Source organism: Mustela putorius, unplaced genomic scaffold, assembly GCF_011764305.1.
Source record: "Mustela putorius furo isolate JIRA1106 unplaced genomic scaffold, ASM1176430v1.1 tig00003867_pilon_pilon_pilon, whole genome shotgun sequence".
Classification (NCBI taxonomy): Eukaryota; Metazoa; Chordata; class Mammalia; order Carnivora; family Mustelidae; genus Mustela; species Mustela putorius.
This window is the reverse complement of record NW_025422019.1, coordinates 4,249,156-4,274,601: the sequence shown is the minus strand read 5'-3', so window position 1 is coordinate 4,274,601 and position 25,446 is coordinate 4,249,156. Positions and strand designations below refer to the sequence as shown.

At 39.5% G+C, this 25,446-nt stretch overlaps 1 protein-coding gene across 1 annotated transcript in view; it reads left to right on the top strand.

The window, feature by feature from the left end:
- Positions 1 to 25,446, top strand: part of CNTNAP5 (contactin associated protein family member 5) — an 828,648-nt gene that overhangs the window by 467,969 nt on the left and 335,233 nt on the right. The window contains exon 11 of the mRNA XM_045066473.1: positions 19,745 to 19,851. Coding sequence (XP_044922408.1) covers positions 19,745 to 19,851 — 107 coding nt within the window. The remainder of the gene's footprint in view (positions 1 to 19,744; positions 19,852 to 25,446) is intronic.

The window sequence follows — 25,446 nt, the reverse complement described above, 5'->3', positions numbered from 1 at the left end:
TGCAGTGCTGATTACCAATTTTGAGAAGAGACAGATCACTGTAGGCTTAGAACAAGTGTTCAGTTTTAGGATATCACTTAAGCTGAGCCTAAAATGACAGAGAAGATTGTATTAAAAAAAAAAGATTTTATTGACTTATTTGAGAAAGAGAGAGAGAGAAAGAGAGAAGTGGGCAGAGAGAGACAGAGGAGCAGGGAGTAGACACCAGACTCTATAGATCCCAGGACTGCAAGATCATGACCTGAGTCAAAGGCAGCCCCTTAACCCACTGAGCCACCCAGGCACTTTGTTATAGGCAAAAGTAAGAGACATTGAATGCAGGCAGTGTGTGGTTCCATGTGTTAAGATGGGGAATGTGGGCAGTCCTTTAGAGGCCATCTATAATTCTATGTGTTTCAGATCTCTTGTTCTTTATTATCTTCTATTGCTCCTCCTTCCTTCCCTTCCCACCAAATATGTCTGTGAAAACTCTGGCAGAGGACCAGAAACCAGGAGACGAGAACAGAGTGGACTGACCCATCAAGCTGGGCTAACCTGGTGCCCTCTGAGGAGTCCTAAACTTGACATTAGAGAGACAAGTTCTTTTCTAACAGAGGACAGCTTAGATTGCAAAACTTGGCCATTCACAGCCATACTCCCTGCCTTAGAGGGGTAATTAGGATACAGACAGAGTGAGGGAAGTCAGCTCGCAGAGCAAAGCAAAGGACAGGGAGCAGTGAATCCATCCTGGTTGTATGTAGGTACACGGGCTCACCTGCTCTATATCCATTCTCCCTACTGCTTGCAGTTCCGCTCTTAACTGTGTCCTGTGAGCCTGTGTCTCCTCCTTGACCTAGGATAGCTTAAATGTTGAGTATTTTCCACTAAGGTTCTCCTGAATATAAGACATTTCAGATCTTACTTTCCATACCTGTAAGTCAGATAATGAAGAATCTAAGAAGCCCAAAGGAAAACAAAAACAAACAAACAAAAACAGATATATAATAATCATAGGAAGGATTCAGTATTTTCTTTCTTGTTTGTGTTCTCCAATATCTCTGTGTTCCAAGGTCAAAGCATTTTAGCTGGAATTGAATTCATGGCCTATGCCCAAGACAGACACAAATTCAGGGACCAAGGAAACTGTTCACTGGCTGTGGGAGGAATCATGGTGCCTACCTGTGGTGGCCAGTGGTTCTACAGCTAAGCAAGGCATGATACTTGAAGGATTCAGGTCTCTGCTGCCTTATGTCTCAAGCCCCAGAAACAGAGCTTAACTCTGCTCCGTTCTCTCCAGGAAGTCAGGTTTGCTCTGCCAGTAGACAGGACACTGATGAAACTTAAATGAGCGAAGATGAAATGTGACCTTTTTTAGCAGCTCCAGAGGTTAGCAACAGAGAATGGAAATGTCAGATCTGCATAGACAGGCTAAGTAGCAAACTGAGCTTAGCAACTTGCAGACCAAAGCTGTTCATGTGCAGGGAGAAACATATCTGTTACAGAAAGAAAGAAAGGAAAATACACAGTCTGGGTCTGAGTGAATGGAAAGAATAAATGAGTTTATTGACACTCATTCATGTTCCGCCAGACCTAATGATTTAGAAATTATTTTTGCCTTGATTTTACTAAAGCCCAGGAAAACATAAATAATTTTGAGCATAACAAGAGCCGGAAAATGACAGTAACTAAGATTTGAACTTGAATCTCCTTAATCTGAAGTCTGGGTTGTTGGAATGGACCGTATGCCCTTTGTGAAGAAGCTCACATTGTCCTTCAGGGGAGGGTCCCAGACCAGCCCTCAGAGGTAGCAGGCTCAAAAATGAGAGCCTCTGGTAGAGGCCCTAATTCTCTGGTTCTTAAACAGCAGCTCAAGTTTAATTTGATAGCATGACCTTTAAAGTGAAAAATAGAAGAACCTTATAAACATGCCCACATGGGTCAGCATCCCAGATAATCCAGCCCTGCTGGTGTCCTGTCTGTTCACACTCTTTGTGGATTCCAGGGGCCATGGCAGAGACCACAACAGCCAGGGCTGGCCTTGCCAGCCCTAATATCCACTGGAAAATAAAACCTTGGTGGAGTCAAGATAATAAAACTTGAAAAGAGATTGATGAACCCAATCATCCTGTGTTCTTTTTGTCTTGTATCTGAGAGGTTTTCCTTCTTTCTGTTTTGGCAATGATTTTTTTTTTTTATTCTGCCAAATAAAATCATAGGACTATCCGTAAAAGATAAGAGTAATTATTTGAGGATCAAATTAAGTATTTCTACACTTGGTCTGTGAAAACAATGAAGCTCTTTGAGAGATCGCACACTGCAGTCCTGTGTTAGCTTCAGGACTCAGTCTATGTAGCACTTCTAAATATTTAAAAAATCCTGATTCATATAGGTAAGTAGCTACCAATATAGACAGGTTTTGAATACCTTCCCCTGAAATAGCTGATATTTTTCAGTAAGATTTATCCAGCAGCGTTCCAAAGTTAGTATAATTTTTCTACTTCAGATTTGTGACCTGTATTCATTCCTTATAAACACAAAAGTCAGATAAATGCATAGTCAGTGTTATTGCTTTCTATAATATGACATTTTTTTGATGTCATGTTCATCCATTCACTTGTTCTTGCTGTTATTATGCAGTCGAAAGAACATGTGGCTAGCAGATGTTCCTGAGCTTAGCTGGGCTTAAATGGGTTTATGTGGGTTTCAGTGTAGCAGAGGCCTCCCTTCAGCCACTCTACCTTCTGGGGCCTGAGCAGACCCCAAGGCACCCAGATGGTGCAGTGCAGCCTTCCTCGTCATAGATGACACTAGTACACTCATTCCCATGAATACATAGGGAAGGCAGAAGAAGATTGACATCAAGGTCTCCAGGGTTAACCTGAAGCACAAAACTAGCAAATTGCTGTGCATTGTATTAAAATACAAGGGCACCTGGGTGTCTCAATTGTTGTCTCTAACTTCAGCTCAGTTCATGATCACAGGGCCCTGGGAGTAAGCCCGACATTAGGCTCTGCATGCATCAGGCTCTGTGTGCGTCAGGCTCTGCACTCAGCAAGGATTCTGTTTGAGAGTCTCTCTCTCCCTCTGCCCCTCTCTTCACCTTCACTCTCTCTCTCTCAAATAAATAAATAAAATCTTTTTAAAAAAATCTGATACATAACTCATTGTGTTTAATTTAAAATTAAAAAAAAATAGAAATATTTGCAAGAAGAGCCCAAGAACTAGAAAAGAGAAAAAAAAAAATCCCTCTAATTTGCAACCCCTCTGACCCATCTCTGTTGAATGGTTCTGGAACTTGAACTCAACTGGCCCCTTGGTATTCAACTGCACTTTGAGGACCAACAGCTTTGGCCCTGTCAGGGAACTTGTCAATGCAGAACCTCAGTCTCTAACCTAAAACTACTGTATCACATTTTAAACAAAATTTAAGCATGGAACCAGACAATAGAATCATTCCTATTCCTAGTGGGATATGAATGATGGTCGAAATTTTAAGAATAAGGCCATTCTGGTAATCTGGAAAGCTCTATTGTTTGCATTTTTTGGTTAACATAACAATTGGGATATCATCTCCAGGATGCAAAAACAAAATCATTCCACTGGAAGGCACACAAAACCTTCTACCCTACTGATATGTAGTAGATAAACCCAGACCAAATTTCTCTCCTATAAGTCTAGAGCCTGTCTGTAAATTGTGTGGTGTGTTTCCATTCCAATGAAGCACTTCTAGGCCATTGAGACAAACGGATTGATTAGGGAACTTCAATTTGGCCTTATTTCGTCAAAATGATTCATATCAGGGACACCTGGATGGCTCAGTCAGTCTGCCTTCGGCTTGGGTTGTAATGCCGGGGTCCTGGGATCAAGTCTGGATTCTGGCTCCTTGCTTGACAGGGAGCCTGCCTCTCCTTCTGCCTGCTGCTCCCCCTGCTTATGTGCTCTCTCTCTTTCTCTGACAAATAAATAAATAAGTTGAAAAATGATCCATATCAGGTTAATAGATTCCCTTGTGATTTTTGAAACAACGTTATATTGTTATTTGGAGAAAACAGACATTTATCTTTGTGAAATAACCAGGTGGCTGTGATTTGGTATTAGTTTCGTGGTCTCAGCTTACTTCTCATATTAACAGTATTGGACTAGATAACACTGATATATTCATGAATCAGAGCATCCTCTGCTTTGCAGAAATGGCCTTTGAAGAACACTGAACCTCTCTTGGCATAAAGTTGAGGTTTGCAGATGAGTGGAAAGAGGACTTTCCTGTTTTTGCCAGAACAGGGAGGAGGCGTGCCCACGGTGTGTGCTGGGGTCCGTCTGGAAGCTGGGCAGTATTTGGGGTCACTGAGGTGCACAGCAAATTCCTTTGACTACCATTGGTTTGTCCATTATCTGGGGATCTTCTCCGCAATGATTGACAATTGGCTCCCTGCTGTGAACTAGACCCTGGGAAATTTAGGAAACTGACTTCTGACACCTTTCTTTTTATTCACTTAATTCCTTAATGTCTGCATCTGCTGTAATTACAACAAATTTCAATTATAATGAAGATCCAACTGTTGGGGTAAAATGGGATTATGGTAATTGTTAGAGTGGAGAGGCATAGAAATAGGTTTCAAAAGCTTTCAGGGAAGCTATCTGACCAAAATAAGATCAATGCGGTTGGCTGCTAATTAAAGCAAACAGACAAAGGAACTCAACCTAGCTGATTTTTAATGTATGAGCTTCATTAAAAGGCTTACATTAGTCAGCTTGCATTTTGAGGACTATTGAAATGTTTTGTTCTTTTTGTCTCTAAGGAAAGCATATAGAAATTGAAACTGACCTTCAACTGTATAAAGAAGGGATGAGAATTCTTAAAAAGGGAAGTAGTTCAATGGAGCATGAATACATTCAGGCTCGTTTATAGGCGACCATTTATCTGAACATTTGGGAATTTCAAAGGTCTGCCAATAGGTGTCCTATTCATTTCAATCTGTTATGGGGAATGAGGAAGAGGGAAATCTCATACTGAGGAAAAAATATTTCTGTGGGTGTTTATAGAAATACACTGAGTGTTTTTTTAGGCTGATCTAAACAGATGACTTCCTCTAGCTGTGTTCAGGTTGGGGCTTTTTTTGTGGGGTGTACATGTGTCTAACAGCGTATGTGTTTAAATAACTGTAATAGAAGGGTAGATACTCAGCAACACAGTTAACCATTGTGCGGATTTTCTTAAACACAAGACCCTTTCCTTTTAATTTTTACAAGAGACTTAAAATTACATGGATCAATAGAGGACCATAATGAATGTGATCATCAGGAGTGTATTACCAGGTGGGCTTTGTTCCAAGGAGCAGAGGCCTCACCCACTGAATTTTATTTTCAGAGATTAACAAGGGAGGTAGAGTTAGTTAGACCTTGATTTGAGTGCCTGCTTTGTGCTGGTGGGTGACCTGGAGCTCTCTGAGCCTCTGTGGCTTTATGCAGAAAACCAGATTCATTCACCTGAACCTCTTCTCTTGTCCAGCTGATCTGCTTTGGCTAAGAATGTGTTGGGACAGCCTGACTCACTCTTCTTCTTAGAGACCATTTCTTAAGTGAATGAGCTTCTCTTTATTGCTGTCTAATGGCAAAATAAAATGGGAATGTAAGCCCGTGTATATGTTGATTTCCAGTTTATTATAAAGCCATGACCAACCCAGAAATAAAAAGTGGGATGGTACTTTTATGCCCACATTTAACTACTATTAACAGATTACTGATTTGGACCATTTCTTCCTAGATCTTATTTTCTCTTCAATGAGGGCAATAACAGCAGAAGCTACGCATGATACTCTGCAATGTGCTTTCTGTAATTAATAGTATATTGCACATGTAGAACTTTCCAGTATCCTTACATACAGATGCATGGATTCATTTTAATGGCCTCATAACATGCCATAGTATGGAGGTGCATCGTTTCTTCAGCCATTCCCCAAATGGTGGACTATGTTTCCTTTTTTTAAGTTGTTGATAGTTATAATAATTTTATATATATATATATATATTTTGTAAAAATTGATCTCTTTATTTGAGAGAGAGGAGAGCGTGAGGATGAGTGGGGGAGGGGCAGGGAGAGAGAGAGAGAGAAAGAGAGAGAGAATCTCAAGCAGACTCAACTCAGCATGAAGCTTGACATGGGGCTCAGTCCTACAACCCTAAGATCATGACTTGAGCCAAAATCAAGTAGGATGCTTAACTGACTGAGCTACCCAGGGGCCCTAGTAATTTTCCATATATCTTTGCACATATAAGAAAGTATTTCTGGGGCATTATTCCAAGAAGTGGAATTGATAAGTCAAAGTACATATATAATCAAAATTTTGGAAATGCCACCGCATCAGTGGCAATGCCCTTCACAAGTTCCATGAACAACAAGGAACATAACAGGGAAACACTTCAAAGGCCATAGAAGAACAATGTGTAAAATAAGAAAAAATACTCAGAAAACATAAACAAAATCAAAAGGACAACTATCTAATATATAAAAAAGTCAGGGCACTTAGGTGGCCCAGTGGGTTAAGCCTCTACCTTCAGCTCAGGTCATGATCCCAGGGTCCTGGGATCGAGCCCCGCATTGGGCTCTCTGCTCAGCGGGGAGCCTGCCTCCCCCTCTCTTTCTTTCTTCTTTCTTTTTTTTTTTTTTTTTTTGTGGCCCACTGTATCTTTCCAGCTCTCATTTTTTTTAATTAATTTTTTATTTTTTATAAACATATATTTTTATCCCCAGGGGTACAGGTGTGTGAATCACCAAGTATACGCACTTCACAGCACTCACCAAAGCACATACCCTCCCCAATGTCCATAATCCCACCCCCTTCACCCAAATCCCCTCCCCCCAGCAACCCTCAGTTTGTTTTGTAAGATTAAGAGTCACTTATGGTTTGTCTCCATCCCAATCCCATCTTGTTTCATTGATTCTTCTCCTACCCACTTAAGCCTCCATGTTGCATCACCACTTCCTCATATCAGGGAGATCATATGATAGTTGTCTTTCTCTGCTTGACTTATTTCGCTAAGCATGATACGCTCTAGTTCCATCCATGTTGTTGCAAATGGCAAGATTTCATTTCTTTTGATGGCTGCATAGTATTCCATTGTGTATATATACCACATCTTCTTGATCCATTCATCTGTTGATGGACATCTAGGTTCTTTCCATAGTTTGGCTATTGTGGACATTGCTGCTATAAACATTCGGATGCACGTGCCCCTTTGGATCACTACGTTTGTATCTTTAGGGTAAATGCCCAATAGTGCAATTGCTGGGTCATAGGGCAGTTCTATTTTCAACATTTTGAGGATCCTCCATGCTGTTTTCCAGAGTGGCTGCACCAGCTTGCATTCCCACCAACAGTGTAGGAGGGTTCCCCTTTCTCCGCATCCTCGCCAGCATCTGTCATTTCCTGACTTGTTTATTTTAGCCATTCTGACTGGTGTGAGGTGATATCTCATTGTGGTTTTGATTTGTATTTCCCTGATGCCGAGTGATATGGAGCACTTTTTCATGTGTCTGTTGGCCATCTGGATGTCTTCTTTGCAGAAATATCTGTTCATGTCCTCTGCCCATTTCTTGATTGGATTATTTGTTCTTTGGGTGTTGAGTTTGCTAAGTTCTTTAAAGATTCTGGACACTAGTCCTTTATCTGATATGTCGTTTGCAAATATCTTCTCCCATTCTGTCAGTTGTCTTTTGATTTTGTTAACTGTTTCCTTTGCTGTGCAAAAGCTTTTGATCTTGATGAAATCCCAATAGTTCACTTTTGCCCTTGCTTCCCTTCCCTTTGGCGTTGTTCCTAGGAAGATGTTGCTGTGGCAGAGGTCGAAGAGGTTGCTGCCTGTGTTCTCCTCAGGGATTTTGATAGATTCCTTTCGCACATTGAGGTCCTTCATCCATTTTGAGTCTATTTTTGTGTGCGGTGTAAGGAAATGGTCCAATTTCATTATTCTGCATGTGGCTGTCCAATTTTCCCAGCACCATTTATTGAAGAGGCTGTCTTTTTTCCATTGGACATTCTTTCCTGCTTTGTCGAAAATTAGTTGACTATAGAGTTGAGGGTCTATTTCTGGGCTCTCTATTCTGTTCCATTGATCTATGTGTCTGTTTTTTGTGCCAGTACCATGCTGTCTTGATGATGACAGCTTTGTAATAGAGCTTGAAGTCCGGGATTGTGATGCCACCAACGTTGGCTTTCTTTTTCAATATCCCTTTGGCTATTCGAGGTCTTTTCTGGTTCCATATAAATTTTAGCATTATTTTTTCCATTTCTTTGAAAAAGATGGATGGTACTTTGATAGGAATTGCATTAAATGTGTAGATTGCTTTAGGTAGCATAGACATTTTCACAATATTTATTCTTCCAATCCAGGAGCATGGAACATTTTTCCATTTCTTTGTGTCTTCCTCAATTTCTTTCATGAGTACTTTATAGTTTTCTGAGTATAGATTCTGTGTCTCTTTGGTTAGGTTTATTCCTAGGTATCTTATGGTTTTGGGTGCAATTGTAAATGGGATTGACTCCTTAATATCTCTTTCTTCTGTCTTGCTGTTGGTGTAGAGAAATGCAACTGATTTCTGTGCATTGATTTTATATCCTGACACTTTACTGAATTCCTGTGTAAGTTCTAGCGGTTTTGGAGTGGAGTCTTTTGGGTTTTCCACATATAGTATCATATCATCTGCGAAGAGTGATAATTTGACTTCTTCTTTGCCGATTTGGATGCCTTTAATTTCCTTTTGTTGTCTGATTGCTGAGGCTAGGACCTCTAGTACTATGTTGAATAGCAGTGGTGATAATGGACATCCCTGCTGTGTTCCTGACCTTAGCAGAAAAGCTTTCAGTTTTTCTCCATTGAGAATGATATTTGCGGTGGGTTTTTCATAGATGGCTTTGATGATATTGAGGTATGTGCCCTCTATCCCTACACTTTGAAGAGTTTTGATCAGGAAGGGATGCTGTACTTTGTCAAATGCTTTTTCAGCATCTATTGAGAGTATCATATGGTTCTTGTTCTTTCTTTTATTGATGTGTTGTATCACATTGACTTATTTGCGGATGTTGAACCAACCTTGCAGCCCTTGAATAAATCCCACTTGGTCGTGGTGAATAATCCTTTTAATGTACTGTTGAATCCTATTGGCTAGTATTTTGTTGAGTATTTTCGCATCTGTGTTCATTAAGGATATTGGTCTATAGCTCTCTTTCTGGATGGGATCCTTTTCTGGTTTTGGGATCAAGGTGATGCTGGCCTCATAAAATGAGTTTGGAAGTTTTCCTTCCATTTCTATTTTTTGGAACAGTTTCAGGAGAATAGGAATTAGTTCTTCTTTAAATGTTTGGTAGAATTCCCCCGGGAAGCCGTCTGGCCCTGGGCTTTTGTTTGTTTGGAGATTTTTAATGACTGTTGCAATCTCCTTACTGGTTATGGGTCTGTTCAGGCTTTCTATTTCTTCCTGGTTCAGTTGTGGTAGTTTATATATTTCTAGGAATGCATCCATTTCTTCCAGATTGTCAAATTTATTGGCGTAGAGTTGCTCATAGTATGTTCTTATAATAGTTTGTATTTCTTTGGTGTTAGTTGTGATCTCTCCTCTTTCATTCATGATTTTATTTATTTGGGTCCTTTCTCTTTTCTTTTTGATAAGTCGGGCCAGGGGTTTATCAATTTTATTAATTCTTTCAAAGAACCAGCTCCTAGTTTCGTTGATTTGTTCTATTGTTTTTTTGGTTTCTATTTCATTGATTTCTGCTCTGATCTTTATGATTTCTCTTCTCCTGCTGGGCTTAGGGTTTCTTTCTTGTTCTTTCTCCAGCTCCTTTAGGTGTAGGGTTAGGCTGTGTACCTGAGACCTTTCTTGTTTCTTGAGAAAGGCTTGTACTGCTATATATTTTCCTCTCAGGACTGCCTTTATTGTGTCCCACAGATTTTGAACCGTTGTATTTTCATTATCATTTGTTTCCATGATTTTTTTCAATTCTTCTTTAATTTCCCGGTTGACCCATTCATTCTTTAGAAGGATGCTGTTTAGTCTCCATGTATTTGGGTTCTTTCCAAACTTCCTTTTGTGGTTGAGTTCTAGCTTTAGAGCATTGTGGTGTGAAAATATGCAGGGAATGATCCCAATCTTTTGATACGGGTTGAGTCCTGATTTAGGACCCAGGATGTGATCTATTCTGGAGAATGTTCATGTGCACTAGAGAAGAATGTGTATTCTGTTTTTTGGGATGAAATATTCTGAATATATCTGTGATGTCCATCTGGTCCAGTGTGTCGTTTAAGGCCTTTATTTCCTTGCTGATCTTTTGCTTGGATGATCTGTCCATTGCAGTGAGGGGAGTGTTAAAGTCCCCTACTATTATTGTATTATTGTTGATGTGTTTCTTTGATTTTGTTATTAATTGGTTTATATAGTTGGCTGCTCCCACGTTGGGGGCATAGATATTTAAAATTGTTAAATCTTCTTGTTGGACAGACCCTTTGAGTATGATATAGTGTCCTTCCTCATCTCTTATTATAGTCTTTGGCTTAAAATCTAATTGATCTGATATAAGGATTGCCACTCCTGCTTTCTTCTGATGTCCATTAGCATGGTAAATCTTTCCCACCCCCTCACTTTAAATCTGGAGGTGTCTTCGGGCTTAAAATGAGTTTCTTGGAGGCAACATATAGATGGGTTTTGTTTTTTTATCCATTCTGATACCCTGTGTCTTTTGACAGGGGCATTTAGCCCATTCACATTCAGGGTAACTATTGAGAGATATGAATTTAGTGCCATTGTATTGCCTGTAAGGTGACTGTTACTGTATATGGTCTCTGTTCCTTTCTGATCTACCACTTGTAGGCTCTCTCTTTGCTTAGAGGACCCCTTTCAAGATTTCCTGTAGAGCTGGTTTGGTGTTTGCAAATTCTTTCAGTTTTTGTTTGTCCTGGAAGCTTTTAATCTCTCCTTCTATTTTCAATGTTAGCCTAGCTGGATATAGTATTCTTGGCTGCATGTTTTTCTCATTTAGTGCTCTGAAAATATCATGCCAGCTCTTTCTGGCCTGCCAGGTCTCTGTGGATAAGTCAGCTGCCAATCTAATATTTTTACCATTGTATGTTACAGACTTCTTTTCCCGGGCTGCTTTCAGGATTTTCTCTTTGTCACTGAGACTTGTAAATTTTACTATTAGTTGACGGGGTGTGGGCCTATTCTTATTGATTTTGAGGTGCGTTCTCTGAACCTCCTGAATTTTGATGCTCATTCCCTTTGCCATATTGGGGAAATTCTCCCCAATATTTCTCTCCAGTATACCTTCTGCTCCCCTCTCTCTTTCTTCTTCTTCTGGAATCCCAGTTATTCTAATGTTGTTTCGTCTTATGGTGTCACTTATCTCTCGAATTCTCCCCTCATGGTCCAGTAGCTGTTTGTCCCTCTTTTGCTCAGCTTCTTTATTCTCTGTCATTTGGTCTTCTATATCACTAATTCTTTCTTCTGCCTCATTTATCCTAGCAGTGAGAGCCTCCATTTTTTATTGCACCTCATTAATAGCTTTTTTGATTTCAACTTGGTTAGATTTTAGTTCTTTTATTTCTCCAGAAAGGGCTTTTATATCTCTCGAGAGGGTTTCTCTCATATCTTCCATGCCTTTTTCGAGCCTGGCTAGAACCTTGAGAATTGTCATTCTGAACTCTAGATCTGACATATTACCAATGTCTGTATTGATTAGGTCCCTAGCCTTCGGTACTGCCTCTTGTTCTTTTTTTTTGTGTTGAATTTTTCCGTCTTGTCATTTTGTCCAGTTAAGAGTATATGAAGGGGCAAGTAAAATACTAAAAGGGTGGCAACAACCCCAGGTACATATGCTTTAACCAAATTAGAAGAGATCCAAAATCGTGAGGGGGGGAAAGGGGATAAAAAGAGGTTCAAAAAGGAAGAAAGAAAAAAAAAAGAAAAAAGAAAAAAAAGAAAAGAAAAGAATTAAAAAAAGAAAACACCTAAGAAAAATGTAAAAAAGAATATATATATATATTAGATAAACTCGTAAAAAATCGTTAAAAAAGAAAAAGGTAACAGTTAAAAAAAATTTTATCCGAAGGCGAGAAAAAAAAATATGAAAAATGAAAAAGTAAAAAATTAAATTAACTGCAAGACTAAAAAAAAAATCACAAGGAAAAAGCCATGAGTTCCGTGCTTGGCTTTCTCCTCCTCTTGAATTCTGCTGCTCTCCTTGGTATTGAAACCGCACTCCTTGGTAGGTGAACTTGGTCTAGGCTGGATTTCTTGTTGATCTTCTGGGGGAGGGGCCTGTTGTAGTGATTCTCAAGTGTCTTTGCCCCAGGCGGAATTACACCACCCTTACCCCGGGCCGGGGTGAGTAATCTGCTCAGGTTTGCTTTCAGGAGCTTTTGTTTCCTGAGTGCTTTCCGTAGAGTTCTGGAGGACGGGAATACAAATGGCGGCCTCCTGGTCTCCTGCCCGGAGGAGCCGAGAGCCCAGGGCCGCACTCCTCAGTGCGCCCTCAGAGAACAGCGCCCAGTTACTCCCGTCTGCCTGACCTCCGGCCGCGCTCCAAGCTCACCGAGCCTGCGACTGGTTCAAGGTCACTCCAAGGTGCGAGCTTACTGTCGGCTCTGTCTCTGTAGCCGGCTTTCCCGTTCCAATACCCGCAAGCTCTGAGACACTCAGACACCCCCGATCCTTCTGTGACCCTGCGGGACCTGAGGCCACGCTGACCCCGCGTGGGCTTCGCCCCTGTTTAGCCTCTGGTGCAATGTCCCTCAGCGGAACAGACTTTTAAAAGTCCTGATTTTGTGCGTGGTTGCTCTGCCACTTGCCGGGAGCCGGCCCCTCCCCCCTGGGTCTATCTTCCCGTCGCTTTGGATTCACTTCTCCGCCAGTCCTACCTTCCAGAAAGTGGTTGTTTTTCTGTTTCCAGAATTGCTGTTCTTCCTCTCTTCGATCTGCAGATGGATTTGCAGGTGTTTGCAATCTTTAGATAATCTATCTAACTGATCTCCGGCTAGCTGAAGCAGTCTCAGCCTGCTACTTCTCCGCCATCTTGACTCCTCCCTCCTCCAGCTCTCTCCCCCTCTCTTTCTGTCTGCCTCTCTGCCTACTTGTGATCTCTGTCTGTCAAATAAATAAATAAAATCTTAAAAAACTAAAAAAATAAAATCCATTGTTTTTGACCATAAAGTACTCACTAATGTGACAGAGACACAGAAGAAGAGGAAGTAGAGAAGGAATTCAGTACTCAGCAAAGAGAAGCTGCCCTCAAGGTGAGGCTCAGGGTCCTATGCAGAGCCTGTGGACTACACGGTGCTCCCCCATAAAGTGGGTTAGGAAGGTCAAACTTAAAACCTGAATGACCAGCCAACACAGGTGTGATGAAACTGTGGTATGCACAAAGGAGGACTTATTTATTCAAATAAGATGCTTTGTAAAGTTATTTTTGTTTCAAAGAGTGATACTGAGTTTCTTAAAATTATAAACTCAAAATCTTGTTTTTTTAAAGTTTTCTTTTTTATTCTTTAAAAAATTCAGTTTATAAAACTGTATTCTATTAAGTCTAGCAAGTATTAGAACTCAGGTCTAAAAACCCTTTGAATAATGCTTAATCCTATTTATGGATTTAGTTACTTAAATACCTTCAAATACATTAAACTTCATTTATGATATGATTGATTTACTTTCCAAGTTGTACAATTTATGGCATTACAAGAAAGAATGCCACAAATATTTCTAAAAGTTAAGTATCCAGAAAATGAACATATAACTTTGGGGAACTGAATTTGTCTTAGGTGTTCTAGGAAGATTTTTAAGGTCCAAATCAATTATACTTCACTATTTATTTATTTGAAGATGTTATTTATTTATTTGACAGAGAGAGACACAGTGAGAGAGGGAACATAAGTGGGGGGAGTGGAGGAGGGAGAAGCAGGCTTCCATCTGAGCAGGGAGCTCTACACAAGGCTCATGACCTGAGCTGAAAGTAGATGCTTCATTACTGAGCCACCTAGGCACCCCTGTTCTTCACTTTTTAAATTGGTGTTTGCAAGACATATTAAATAGGCCAAATTCCCTTAAAAATTACAAATACCAAAGAACCTGAAAAAATATATATAGCTAAGGGTTAACATCTGTTAAGTTAGGCTGGTGAGCACATCAGTTGTTTTTGTTGTTTTGGGGGGACCGGGCTTCCATGTGTGTCAAATACGCAGAATTAAAGGAAAGAAAAGCTAAAAAAATAAATAAATAAATACTGAAGAACTGTTATTTTTTTTTTTCCAAAGTTTATTATAATCTCGTTGCAAGAGAAAGACCTATCTCAGACCAGTTCAATCCATTCTTGGGTGCCTGGGTGGCTCAGTGGGTTAAAGCCTCTGCCTTCGGCTCAGGTGATGGTCCTGTGGTCCTGGGATCAAGCCCCGCATTGGGCTCTATGCTAGGTGGGGAGCTTGCTTCCTCCTCTCTCTCTGCCTGCCTCTCTACCTACTTGTGATCTCTGTCTGTCAAACAAATAAATAAAAATCTTAAAAATCCATTCTTGGCAGGAGCTGTTTTGAAGATAATTTTTTGGGGGGAGGGGCTATCAAAGATATCCCTTGTAAGACTGAATTTTTTAAAAAATAATAATTATTATTACATTCCTTGACTTGTTACAAGACTGTTTAAGTTAGGTTCCTTTTGAAGTGGACCATCAACCAACATTGGTCTTTACCATCAACCAACAAAGTCCATTATAAATATGTTTAAGCATTTTATCAAAGTCAAGAATACTGGTTTCTTCACAGGAAGATGTAGATTATATCATATAGAAGTTTCTGGCTGAGATCAGCTTTGGGACCATTTTTCTCTCTCAATACCTTATTCCTTCTTAACCCCCAAACATTAATACTGAGGTCTTGATTGTCATAAACTTTTGGTACTAAATTCAGAAAACCTGGAGGACTAAAAATTTCATGTTAATAGAGGACACTGACTATGCTGAGTGATGGAGATGTGAGCACAATCTTGGTTAATCCCGGTGGAACACCCCGAGAGCTGTGTACATATGAGTGTTCAGTCAATGGCTCCAGGACATCCTGGCAGGCTGGCCATGAAGCCCATAGTCCTGCACTCAAAAGCCAACTTTGGATCCTGAATTTATCTTCTGTTTTGCGGAATAGACCTTGATGGACTACATTTTTCTCTATTTGTAGGATTATACAATTACAAAGTTTATTTTAAACATTATGTCATCAATTTTTAGATTGGTCAAATAGCTTTGTCTAGCTTGGGATAACTTATACATTCTACCAAAAGCAGGCCCAGACTAGAAACAATCAAATTAACTCATATAGGCTTAAGAAATGTAGAGGGAGTCTCCATCATCTGGGGGAAAAAAAAAAAAAAAGGAAAGGAAAGAAATCAGAGCAAGAGTAGGGTAGGGACAGGGGCTGTCCTAGCAGTAGCTTTATTTGAAGAATTTCTTTCTTACTTTAAGAATTCAACAATTTGGTCATGAAAAGAAATTGAAAATAGAATCAAAATCTCTTTTCCCTGATCTTCATCACTGAATTTATAGAGTTTATAGACTCAATTATGTATCATTTTGCTAATTATATAATAAATATGTCTTTTATTCTCTAGTTCAGGTTTATTTATTGTCAATTGACCCATTTGTCACTATCTTTCTCTGCTCTAACCTCAGCTCCAAGTTTGCTAATGACTTTCTGGAATCAGTGGTAACTATATGAAGGCCCCCTCCATCCCACTCTTCGCAGAAGTGGTGCCTTAATGCATGCTCGGAGTTCACCTTTAAGGAGGTGCATCATCTGGTGTTTGGCAGAGAGAGGATGTATGGTGCTTGGGAACACAGGTTTCAGTGACAGGCAGCATAACTCACCTTCCTGGCTCTGTCACTTTATATCTGGGCAAGTTGTTTACCCTCCTCTTGTCTTTCTTCTCTTATTAAACAGGGAAAATAAAACATTAAAACAACATCTCAGAAATGATGGTGAGCACATGTCAAAGTTTCATTTCAGGTTGTTGGTGAGAGGAAAGTTTTCGGTGGATGTGTTTTGTAGGAGATTAGCTGCGAAAACAACGTTCCGTTAAACACCATTAGGATTGTCACAAGGCTGGCTAAAGGTCATTGCGTTTTGCAGTACCTTGTTAAAGGTAACAATAACCAAGGTGAAGGAAAGTGTCCTGATCATGCTGAAGGCTTTTTTTGTTAAACTAAGTGCACCTAGAGAAAGCACATCCATCCAGGTCCAGCTGCATATGAAGGATCATTAGAAATTTAGGAGATAGGGATTCGGAGTGCTTATCTCCTAACAATTTGAATTGAGGGTCTTACCCCTAAGATTGTGACAGAGCTCTCACTCTTAATGGGGTTCTCTTACTCTGGTAGCCTCTCCACTCTTCTCTTTCTGGGTCATGCCTTCAGTGCCTAGTTTATGGCAAGTGGAAAAAGAAACAAAGTACCAGTTTAAAGAAACTGATTAAAGACTATGGAAATTATACTCATAAAACTGCCCTTAATAAATAAGCATATTGGGATTATACATCTTTTATTTTGAGTGTCAGCTTTACAGATGAGTTTTTCTAATCATAGTATGTATTGAACCAAAATGAACCAAGCTAGAAGCATCCATTTTTTTTTTCTCCTCATTTTAGGAATATTAGATTGTCCTTTACCAAAGCACTGTTTTTGTCTTTCAGAAATATATCATTTTTTTAAAGTGACCACAAGCAATGAATTTCTATCCTACACTTTCCTTGGTAAATTGAGTTTATTAACACTTCAATACAAAGTCTATGTGAGGCTTATTAAGGATGAGTTCAAAGTGCCCAGATATTTCTTACTGTTTTCCCCAAGACCTCTTCTACGACATGCTCAACTAAATTTGGAAATCTTCATTTTTAAAATATTTTAAAGTACAGAAGAGAGGGAGAAATGTGTGTTTTCATTTCTTTTTATATTTATAGAATTCTGTTTTACAAAGTGTTAAGATTCTGTTACTTGAAAATCACAGAATCCCGGTTTGAGCCAGCCTGAAAGGAATGGGGGTTTCTCTAGAATGATCTCAGGTTATCTCACAGCATGTGATACAGAGTAAAACAGCCAGCCCTCAGGAAGTTCAGGGGTGCAACCAAATCTTGGAAACAACAGGAACCAGCCACACAAGTTCTATCAGGACTCTCCATCTGTCTTTTCTGCTGCATTCTGCACCCCAACATTCTCTCTCCCTCTTTTTCTCCCTTTCTCTTTTACAGAATGTAAGTTTTCTTCTTGTGGCTGAAAATGTTGTCTCTTAGAACTTCTGAGTTTTCTATTTTATAGCTTCAGCCATTAAAAAGAGTCCAACCTAAAACTCCTTGGCACCAAAACCAACAGGTTACAGGATTAAATGCCTACCAACCTGGTTTTGCTCAACTTTCCATTTTTTTTTCTTTTTTGAAATATTTATTTATTGATTGATTGATTGATTGATTGAGAGAGAGAGAGCATACATAGCAGGGAGGGACAGGGGAAAGAGTTTTCAGCAGACTCCTCGCTAAGTGGGGAGCCCTACAAGGGGGCTAGATCTCACAACCCTGAGATCAGATCTGAGCAGAAACTAAGAGTTGGATGCTCAGCCAACTGTACTAGGTCCCCTCAGCTCTCCCTCTTTAAAGCAAGTAACTTTATGTTAGGGAAGGAAGAGGAGCTAATAATAGTATAATTTGCCAATCATGGAGTGCCCTTGAGTTGTATGTGTGTGTGGGTCTTTATTTGGTATCGGGGGAAGGAGAATGGAATGGATTCGGATAGTGATAAAGAGTGTGTTGACAGTTCTAGAGGGAAAATCTATGGAGAAGATGCATTGCAGGAGCAGCATAATTCAGAAGCAGGGAGGTGCTGGGATATAAGGGAAGAAAGGTATAGGGTGAGTGGGTTTTCATGAGCTAGGCTTTCCCTCGGGGCATACCCTGAGGCAGAGGTCCTTGCTTGGAATATGTAGATGAGGACACTGATGCTTCAAGGTTCTGTAACTCCTCACAGAACAAGGTTAGTTAGGGAGAGAGACTTTCATTCATCTCCGTGACAAATCTTTTTCTTACCTTTTTTTTTTTTTTACCAACTGGGAATGGGAATCAAGAGGAAGGATAAAATCTGTATTAGGGAAGGCACCCCTTGTTTTTATTTATATATTGATTGGTTGGTTTCTGTGAACGTGTTCTACAGAAAATTTACTGGTTCTTTTTTCCCCCTTTCTGTTCTTTAAGCCATAGTTGGATACCATGGAGTCACCAATATGCTTTCCCCACACATAAGCTCTGTCAGCACAATTGTGTGTTTGCTGTGCTGAGCGGAAAACTTCTAATAATGTCTGAACATATGCAGGAATATTAGTTTCTGAGCTTTGAAACAATCATTGCTGGAGGGTTTCCTACCTATATAGAACATTAAGGATAAATCATCTTACTTTTGCTTGCCTCACATTCTCAGAGGCTACACAATGAACCCTTTTATTATATTAGACTACTTCCATAACCTCATTGTTCACACCCTCTCCCTTTTTAAATCAGTGGGATTTTTCTCCCATAAAGATTATTTCAAGAATTGCAGTATTTATCACTGCTTTTAATTTTAATTTTATTCATTATAAGTATTGAGCACTTGCCAGGTTATTTCTTGGTCACAACAGTGCCTGCCATGTAGATATTTTAAATCATGTATGTCAGAAGTGAAGAGAATTGCCCAAAGACGCCATGCAGTGAATAGCTGAGCTGGTATTTGAACTCAGATATAAGTGACCCTAAAGCCCATGATCTCTGTCCAGAAGATAGGAGCATTGCCTTTACTCCCATTACCTCAAGTGATCCTTGACATCTATTCTTCCTATCAGTTTTGCAGTACAATATATTTGGTTTGCTTTGTTGTGGCCATGCTTCATATCTCAGATTTTCACTTAATCCAGTCTCTGTTATAATCCTTTTTGCTAACTGTTTGCAGTAGCTCTATGATAGCCCATTCATTTTATGTACCACAACGTCCCTAAGAAATTTTCCAGTATTGGATATTATATTTTGAGTTATATGCTTAAGATAGAACCATTTAAGTGTGATTGTGGGGTCAAATTCTACAAATGCTTTGGAACATTTTTAATATGTGTGGTGAAAATATTTTTCAGAATAGTTATAGTGTTTTCATTGTAATTAATAAAGGCTTCATTTTAAGGGGGGGTTGGGCTGACATTTTTTGAAATGACAGTATTTCCTTGCATGTTAAATGAGAAGGTACCATCTTTTCTAATTTCATATGTAGCTTAAAATAGATTCCTGGCCATCACCCAAAAGAGAATCATGAGGACAGTGGCCTCAATTATGTGCCCCCTTCTCACTTCCTTTTAAAAATGTAGAACCTTTCCAAAATGTAAAACCACAACCTTTGTACATTTTATTCTATAGTAAATGAAAAATCATATAGATTCTGACCACTTCAAATTAACTTTAAGTCAATGGCAACTTGCCCCAATGTTGAAATGCTCAACATTGCCTAAATCAGCTCTGATCCTTTCATTACATAGTAGGGCTAGATGGTTCCACTCTGTGTGATAAAGCTATAGAATTATTTTGCTGTTGCTCAAGTCTGATTTAGGTATAGACATACAGCAGACCAATTTCTACTATCAATTCATACAGCTGAATGTAGACATTTTTTGTTTTCTCCCCTTCATTTCAGTTGAGTTGGTTTATTTTGTTTGCTTTTGCTTTATCTCCTGTTAGGTGTTTGCCAAACTACTGTGAACATGGGGGAAGCTGCTCCCAATCCTGGACTACCTTCTACTGTAACTGCAGTAACACGGGCTACACGGGCGCCACCTGCCATAACTGTGAGTACTTATGATTTACCCACAGAATGAGCAAACATCCAGGAATACCAGTGTTAACTTTAGGATGCATTCAAATGGGGCGGGCACTTTTTGTCATTCATTCAACATGTGTTTCCTGAGAGGCTGTCATAATATGCCCATTCCATGGTGGCCATGTGAGACGGATAAATGGATACAAGCCATATCCTTATGGAATTTATGGTTTGACAGAAACACAGGAAATGGAATAAGTGTTGGAGGCACAGGTGAGATGATGTACATGGGCCCACAAAGGAGAGCTACTAAGTCAAGTACATTGTTTAGATGGGCTCAGTTGTGCTGCTCTAGTCAATAATCTAACATCTCAGTGGCCAGAGTAACCGGTGGTTGTGTCCTGCCTGTGTTACGTGCTCATCTTCCATTGGCAGACGTCTCTCTCCCACTTTGTTCTCGTTCTGGGATGCTCACAGAGCCTCCATCACCTAGAAGGTTGTCATGGCAGAAAGAAGCAGTAGGAAGCATGTGCTCACTATTGAAAGATTCTGCTGGGAAGTGGCAAACATCACTTCCACTCACATTCTGTTGGCTGAGTAGCATCACAGGGGCACACTTGAATTCAAGAGGAAGGGAAGTACAGTTTTGCCATGGGATCAAAGAGAATAGAACCAGTATATGGTGCTAAGTGCAGAAGACTGCATGCCAGTGTTAGGGAGGCATCATATAGAAGACCTGAGCTAATCTTTGGTAGGAATGCTACAGAAAAAGAAAAGCAAAAGCAAACTGAATCTCTAAGTGATTTCACGTGGCTGGAGAGTCCTGACAATGAGGAGAAGTAAGAAGAGATGAAGCAGGCAGCAAGGCAGACTGGAACATACAAAGAGCAAGGGGTGACGAGTAAAAACTAAATGAATAGCATGAGCCCCGATTACTGTAATTTTAGAGTCTCGTTGGAGTCGCCAAACAAAAACACATGCCAAAATAGAGATTTGTCATTTAGAGAATTGTGTGTCAAACTGTGTGAAGTGAACTGTGAGTATAATTTAGAAAGACATAATCTGAAGGTGCTAGCTATAGTTGTAGAAGATTTCATCGGAAATGTGAGCTGTGAAATTGACTTAGGAGGTAGGAGAAGGACCTGCTAGGGTAAAAATGTAAGAACAAAGCCAAGGACCTGCCGAAGACTAGAGTGAGGTCCACTTGGAGCAAACTTGCCAGGGTCTCTTAAGCTCCTGGAATGGCACTTAGGGATTCAGAAAATGGGTGGGAGATGTTGGCACGGCTGAATCAGACTCTGATCCAGAATGGGCAGTGTCATCACTCTCATCCCTGAAGACCTCTCAGCCATTCTATGGCCTTTCTGTGATTTGTAAGACTAATTGACCAATGACGCCCACAGAGCTGTCTAATCCAATCAGAGATGACATAGCCCAAAGGTCATCATGGGATGATGCTACTGCTGTTGGATGCCTATGAAAATGAAAAGCACCACTTAGCTTTAAAATGAAGTCTATTACTTAAAATCTATAAGTGTGGAGCCTATTCCAGAAATATTGTCCTTAAATAGCCCAGAACAATCTATGCATGCACAGACACATTGCATGATGCATACAGTACTGTCCAGATTGCCAACTCAGTGCTCTTGTAAGAAGCACAATGACAACGAGAATAGCTATCGATGTAATAGTGAGGACTTCGAAGGAGATTTAAATCAAAGCTACTCAATTTTTGGCCAAATCACATGACAACAAGTCTAAGATTTTTCAAGCTGATTCTGTTCACTTTCTCCTGAAGTAATTTAACACTAATCTGAGGGGTTCATCTCTATGGATACTCTTCTCCTTTCATTTTCTCTATCCATTAAGGCTAAAAATAAAACATTTCTAGCTTAAAAAAAAAAAAGTGTGAAGTTGAAAATCAATGGAAGTGAGGTGCTGATTTTTAAAGGAACACTGTCAAAGGTGATGAGCAGGAGACTCAACATGCAAAGTCTTTTTTTTTAAATTTTTTATTTCTTTTCAGTGTAACAGTATTCATTGTTTTTGCACCACACCCAGTGCTCCATGCAATCCATGCCCTCTCCAATACCCACCACCTGGTTCCCCCAACCTCCCACCCTCTGCCCCTTTAAAACCCTCAGATTGTTTTTCAGAGTCCATAGTTTCTTATGGTTCACCTCCCCTTCCAATTTCCCTCAACTCCCTTCTCCTCTCCATCTCCCCTTGACCTCCATGCTATTTGTTATGCTCCACAAATAAGTGGAACCATATGATAATTGACTCTCTCTGCTTGACTTATTTCACTCAGCATAATCTCTTCCAGTCCCGTCTATGTTGCTACAAAGTTGGGTATTCATCCTTTCTGATGGAGGCATAATACTCCATAGTGTATATGGACCACATCTTCCTTATCCATTCGTCCGTTGAAGGGCATCTTGGTTCCTTCCACAGTTTGGCAACCGTCAACACACAAAGTCTTAAAAAAAAAATACCATTCTGTTTTATAACACCTTCTGATTCCCCTTGCTGTGAAATTGCTCATTGTATATACCATAGGTCACAACGTTGTTAAACTCTTTCTTCCCTTCTGGGCACCCAGCCAGGAAAATCAGAGTTACCTGGGTGGCTTTGAGGTTTGGCAAACACACCTGGTATACCTGTGTAATTCAGGAATTTGTCACCCTCTAACTCATTTCTCTCCTTTCCCTAGTTTGGAGAGGACCATTGTTTCGAATCAGATTTATAAGCTAATTGATTCAAGGCATGTTTTCCTGACTGCAAAAAGCACATGCCCCTGACATGGGACATAAGAGATGAGAGTTGCCAAAGTGCAGAAGACAAAAGAAAGGATACCCTTGGGTAAAACAAAAGCAAGTTCACAGCTCCACTCTTATAGAAATGGCAGTGTCCTTGGTGTGTTGGTGCATACGTCCTGAAGCAGTCATCCACAGTCAGAACTCTAAATAAAACGAGCACCAAGGTGGCTCAGTGGGCTAAGCCTCTTCCTTTGGCTCAGGTCATGATATCAGGGTCCTGGGATTGAGCCCCACATTGGGCTCTCTGCTCAGTGGGGAGCCTGCTTCCTTTTGTCTCTCTACCTGCTTCTCGGCCTACTTGTGATCTCTCTCTCTGTTAAATAAATAAATAAAATCTTAAAAAGAACACTAAATAAAGTCTTCAGATTTATAAGACATTTTTCATACTATTTAAGACTGATGATTTCTTGAGTATTCTTAGTCTTCTGTCTCTTTAAGCCCTTCAAGGTGTGTTTTATTTTTTCGTTCTAGATGCTTACAAGTGAATGTGAGCCAATAGTGTTGAAGACAGATAGGATTACCCTCTTTCTGTCCAGTCTTTGTGGATAAGAAATGAGTCTGGGTGAAGGGGAGAGTATGATGGACTCTAAGAAATAGCAAAATGGGAATTCTCAAAGTCTCTAGGCAGAGCAGGTTGCTGTTAAAAGTAGATATATCATCATTCACTTTCAATTTCCTTTCCTCCTTACCTGATGACACATAAAGAACTTGCATGCACAAGTTAGATTAGTTTTCAAACACACTTTACTCAAAACCACCTGTTAAAGAAGGAGGTGGTGAGTGTGTGGACAATTCCTACCCAATCTGGCAGCCTCCTCATATGAGGAGGAAACGTGAGACTCTCACTTATCCCACAAACTGTCACTGAACACCATTATGTCATTTCTTTATGTTGTTTTGGTTAGGAATCTTCTTCTCTATGTTGTATCCTATTCTCCAAAGGAATAACTGAAGATATGCCAATATTTGTAGTCCACATAAGTCTTGTCAACCCAACCAGCAATCAGAGCTTTCAGATGACCAGAAATGGTTACTATGGTTCTTGGTTTTACATAGTGTGCAAGTTTAGAAGGTTGTGTAGTAAATGTCAAAATTCTAAGTAATTAGGGCATATCCTACTCAAGGTAATTTATGAATCTAAGTTAATATTAAAAGGAAGAGACTTTGATTATAAAGCTTAATGCATAATAAGTCTGCAACATGCTAATAAAATGAGATGGATATTACTATCTCCATTTTATAGAAGAGCACATTGAGGCCCAGAAAAGCTATACACCTTCCTTAAAGGTCACAGAGCTAGTGAAGCTGGGACTTGATGGGTGGAATCTGGCTTTGATGCCAGAGAGGTTAAGTCCTGTATCTTTTTAATTTTTTTAATACTTATTTGTTTATTAAAGAGAGAGACCACAAGAACAAGTTGGGAGACTGGCAGAGGGAGAGAATCTTCAAGCAGACTCTATGCTCAGTTTGGAGCCCAACATGGGACTTGATCTCATGCTCATGAGATCATGACCTGAGTTGAAAGAGTTGGAAGCCCAACCAACTGAGCCAACCAGGTGCCCCACACTCTGAATCTTATTTCATTTCTCCATTTCTCCAACAAGTAAAAGGACATTTGCAAACCTCTTGATAGAATTTCGTGATGGGATATCCATGACTTCCTTCATATCATATCGTTTGATACTGTAATTGCTGATGCAGTTCTATAAGACCAAGAGACAAGGAAGTTTTTGTATTCTAGAATAATTATGCGATCATCATGAGAAAGTAAGATGAATTACCACTTGATAGACAGCCAAAATTAAAATGAGTATTAGAAATAGGGAAGCCTATTGAAAACAGGCAAGAACCAAAACATGATAGTAGGAATATCTATGCTATATTTTGGAACACTGCATATGTTTCCTGACTCAAGAAAAGACAGGTAAAGAGCTCTCTTTATTAATTCCAACAGCCCAAATGATATTCCTATGAAGCACTTTCCCTTAGGGGAAATCTGAGCTCACTTCCCATTAAAACAAAGCTTTTTATTTGGTATTGCAATATCTATTAATACCACTTTAATGAATACATAATAAATAATCCATTTAATGATTTTATTCAAATATTTTCATCTTTTTTTCCCTTTTTTTTGGGGGGGGGGAGAGGAGACCTGTGTTGTTTCTGAATATTATTATTATTATTATAACCAGCACTGTAGCATTACTCATGTGCTTAAGCACATTAAAATTATTTAAATAATTTAAAAATCCCTCAGCTTCTATTTTTTTCTTAGAATGTCTTACTAATGACATTACTGACTCAAAGATAAGTGTTAAGGATCTTGATTCATATTTTCAGCTTGCTGTCCTAAAGTTCTGATACTGTTTGTACTCTGATCACTATTTTCTGATATCTTGTTTTACCTCCTCTTCCAGAATTTACTATAACTTATGAAACAGTTACACATACATTTTTACCAAAACATTTTACATATTGAAATGGAAATTATTATTGACTCTGATGAGTTCCAGATGGGGAAAAAAAAAAAAAAAGGTTTTTTTGTTTTGTTTTTAGGTGACTTATACATAAAATTATCTCTGCAGAATTTTATTTCATCACTCAACAAGTACCTTTTGAAAGAATATCTGGTGTCATAACTATATATTTGGTGATTCCCATTGAGTGGACTCAATAAGTAATAGAAGTACTTACTTATCATCTTATGCGTTCTATTGAGTGGAATTGTCCTCGATCTTCTCACTATGTCTGATGCCCTTTTCAGGATCTCTTCACCATTTCCCAGCCTGTGTTAATCCCTTTTT